This window comes from Otolemur garnettii, unplaced genomic scaffold, assembly GCF_000181295.1.
Source record: "Otolemur garnettii isolate 467f Iridium unplaced genomic scaffold, OtoGar3 scaffold00204, whole genome shotgun sequence".
In the NCBI taxonomy this organism is placed as follows: Eukaryota; Metazoa; Chordata; class Mammalia; order Primates; family Galagidae; genus Otolemur; species Otolemur garnettii.
This window is the reverse complement of record NW_003852599.1, coordinates 456,860-459,497: the sequence shown is the minus strand read 5'-3', so window position 1 is coordinate 459,497 and position 2,638 is coordinate 456,860. Positions and strand designations below refer to the sequence as shown.

General features: G+C 41.3%; 1 protein-coding gene across 1 annotated transcript in view; it reads right to left on the bottom strand.

Annotated features, from left to right (window-relative positions):
• Window positions 1–1,838: 1,838 nt before the first annotated feature.
• The window catches only part of ZBTB8A (zinc finger and BTB domain containing 8A), a 38,909-nt gene continuing 38,109 nt past the window's right edge, over window positions 1,839–2,638 (bottom strand). Inside the window, exon 5 of the mRNA XM_003801255.3 lies at window positions 1,839–2,454. Within this exon, the coding sequence (XP_003801303.1) occupies window positions 2,122–2,454 (333 nt within the window). The 3' untranslated portion in view covers window positions 1,839–2,121. The remainder of the gene's footprint in view (window positions 2,455–2,638) is intronic.

Sequence of the window (2,638 nt, the reverse complement as noted above, 5' to 3'; positions counted from 1 at the left end):
AATCAGAACACCACCCCCTCAAGAAGTCAGAACTTGTCATCAGTTTTACACTTGAACTTTCTACCTTAATTTCCTCATTTGTAAGTCAGAGATAGTATCTACCTTATTGATTAACAGATAAAATATGTGAGAGAGCACTTTCTAGATAATATAGCACTATATAAATTAGAAATTATAGACCAGGCACCTTAGCTCACACCTGTAATCCTAGCATTCCGGGAGGTGTAAACGAGCAGATTGTTTGAGTTCAGGAGTTTGAGACCAGTCTGGGCAAGAGTGAGAGCCCATTTCTAACTCCATTTCTAACTAAAAATAGGAAAAAACTAGCCTGGTGTTGTGTCATGTACCTGTGGTCAGCTACTTAGGAAGCTGAGGCATGAGGACTGCTTGAGCCTAAGAGTTTGAGGTCACTGTGAGCTATGATAATACAGGGCAACGGAGTGAGAGTCTGTCTCCAAAAAAAAAAGAAAGAGAGAAAGAAAAAAAAAATTACTCTTACATCCTGGTAAGAACTGGTTTGTTTGTTTTTTTTTAGAGAAGGAAACCATATTGACAAATCTTTTTCACAAACTACATTGACTTGTAGGCGGTAACTGTTTCCTGCTTTAAAAAAAAACGTATCTGGGTGGCACCTGTGGCTCAGTGACTAGGGCGCTGGCCTCATATACCGAGTGTGGCGGGTTCAAACCCAGCCCTGGCCAAACTGCAACAAAAATTAGCTGGCCTTATGGCGGGTGCCTGTAGTCCCAGCTACTAGGGAGGCTGAGGCAAAAGAATTGCCTAAGCCCAAGAGCTGGAAGTTGCTGTGAACTGTGATGACATGCACTCTACTGGGGGCAACAAAGTGAGACTCTGTCTCTAAAAAAAAAAAAAAAAAAAGAAAAGAAATCTGAGTATAATTTTTGCTCAGCGTCTACTTTAGGTTTCTTCCTTTAATTATTTTTTTTAAATAAACAATATTGACTACATAGATTTTTTTTTGAGATAGAGTCTCACTATGTCGCCCTTGGTAATAGTGCTGTGGCATCACAGCTCACAACAAACTCCAACTCTTGGGCTTAAGCAATTCTCTTGCCTCAGCCTCCTGAGCAGCTGGAACTACAGGTGCCCACCACAATGCCCAGATATATATATATATTTTTGGTCATAGTTGTCATTGTTGTTGCAGGCCTAGGGTGGGTTCGAACCCGCCAGCTCCAGTGTATGTGACTGGTGCTCTAGCCACTGAGCTACAGGTGCCAAGCCTAAAGTATTATTTCTTAATGACAAAAATTTACAACATGAACTATTTCAAACATTTTATTCTTCTGCCATAATCCTATTTAGGATATCAGAATAATGATAGGTTGTATCAAATCTCAAGTCAATAGACTCATTAGTTCAGTCAGTGGGTTGCCAGACCCTTAAATGTGCTCTTCCCTGGTTCCCCGTGAAATTCAATATTGGTAAGTATATGTATTTTTGAAACATCTTGAAATTGCCTTACATAAAGTTTGGCTGGGATCAATTTATCTAAAATATTTCCTTTGAAAAAATGTGCTAAGTACATCTTCCAGTATTAAAAGAAAAAAAGGGGCCGGATACGGTGCCTCAAACCTGCCATCCTATCACTCTGGGAGGTGAAGGTGGGTAGATTGCTTTAGCTTAGGAGTTCAAGACCAGTCTAAGCAACAGTGAGACCTCATTTCTACTAAGATAACAGAGAAACTAGCTGGGTGTAGTGGGGACACCTGCAGTCCCAGCTACTCAGAAGGCTGATCAAGCCCAAGAGTTTGAGGTTGCTGGGAGCTATGACTCCATGGCACTCTGCCCAAGGTGAGAGAATGAGACTCTGTCAAAAAAAAAAAAGGAAAGGAAAAAGGTATTTCTGCAATAAAAGTAAGAGGATAATTATTCATCCATCATGCCAAATCAATCTAGGTCTTTCTTTCCAATGCAGCAATATATTTTAGGGCAACAAAGTTCAGAGTGGATACGATGTTTAGAAAGCATGCAAGTTCTATCACTTCATTTCTTTTAAGTCAGTATGATAAATTTGTTAACCAGACTCTGCCCATAGAGAGAGAGAGAGGAAGTCAATGGAAGTTGCAGACATGCAAGCTCTGTTGGTTCACATCACGGCTACCTAATGTTGGGCTTTACTTCCTTTTCTTCTTCCTCTTCACTGTCATCAACCTGTTGGATGACCAGATCAGCAGAGCCATCTTCTACAATCTCCACATAGGATCTATTCTCATCTTCATTCAAGTGCCATCTGGAATCCTTATCTCCATCCGATCGGGACATGAGATGTTGTTCAGCTTCCAAATCCATGGGGAGGCTGTCGATGCCAACTTCAGCAAGGCACTCATTACACAGTCTGTAGCGCCTGGTTCCCTCCTGCACCACTTGCCCTGTTACATCAGTCACATGGCGTTTGCATTTTCTGCAGATGAGTTTACAGGCCTGGTGAATCTGTGTAGAGATTTACATAGTGATAAGAAATGATTTTTCAGAAGTAGGGCAGTTTCATATTTGAGGTACCAGTTCATAAACTTTTTTTTTTTTTTGAGACAGAGCCTCAAGGTATCCCCCTGGGTAGAGTGCTGTGGCATCACAGCTCACAGCAACCTCCAACTCCTAGGTTCCAGTGAGTCTC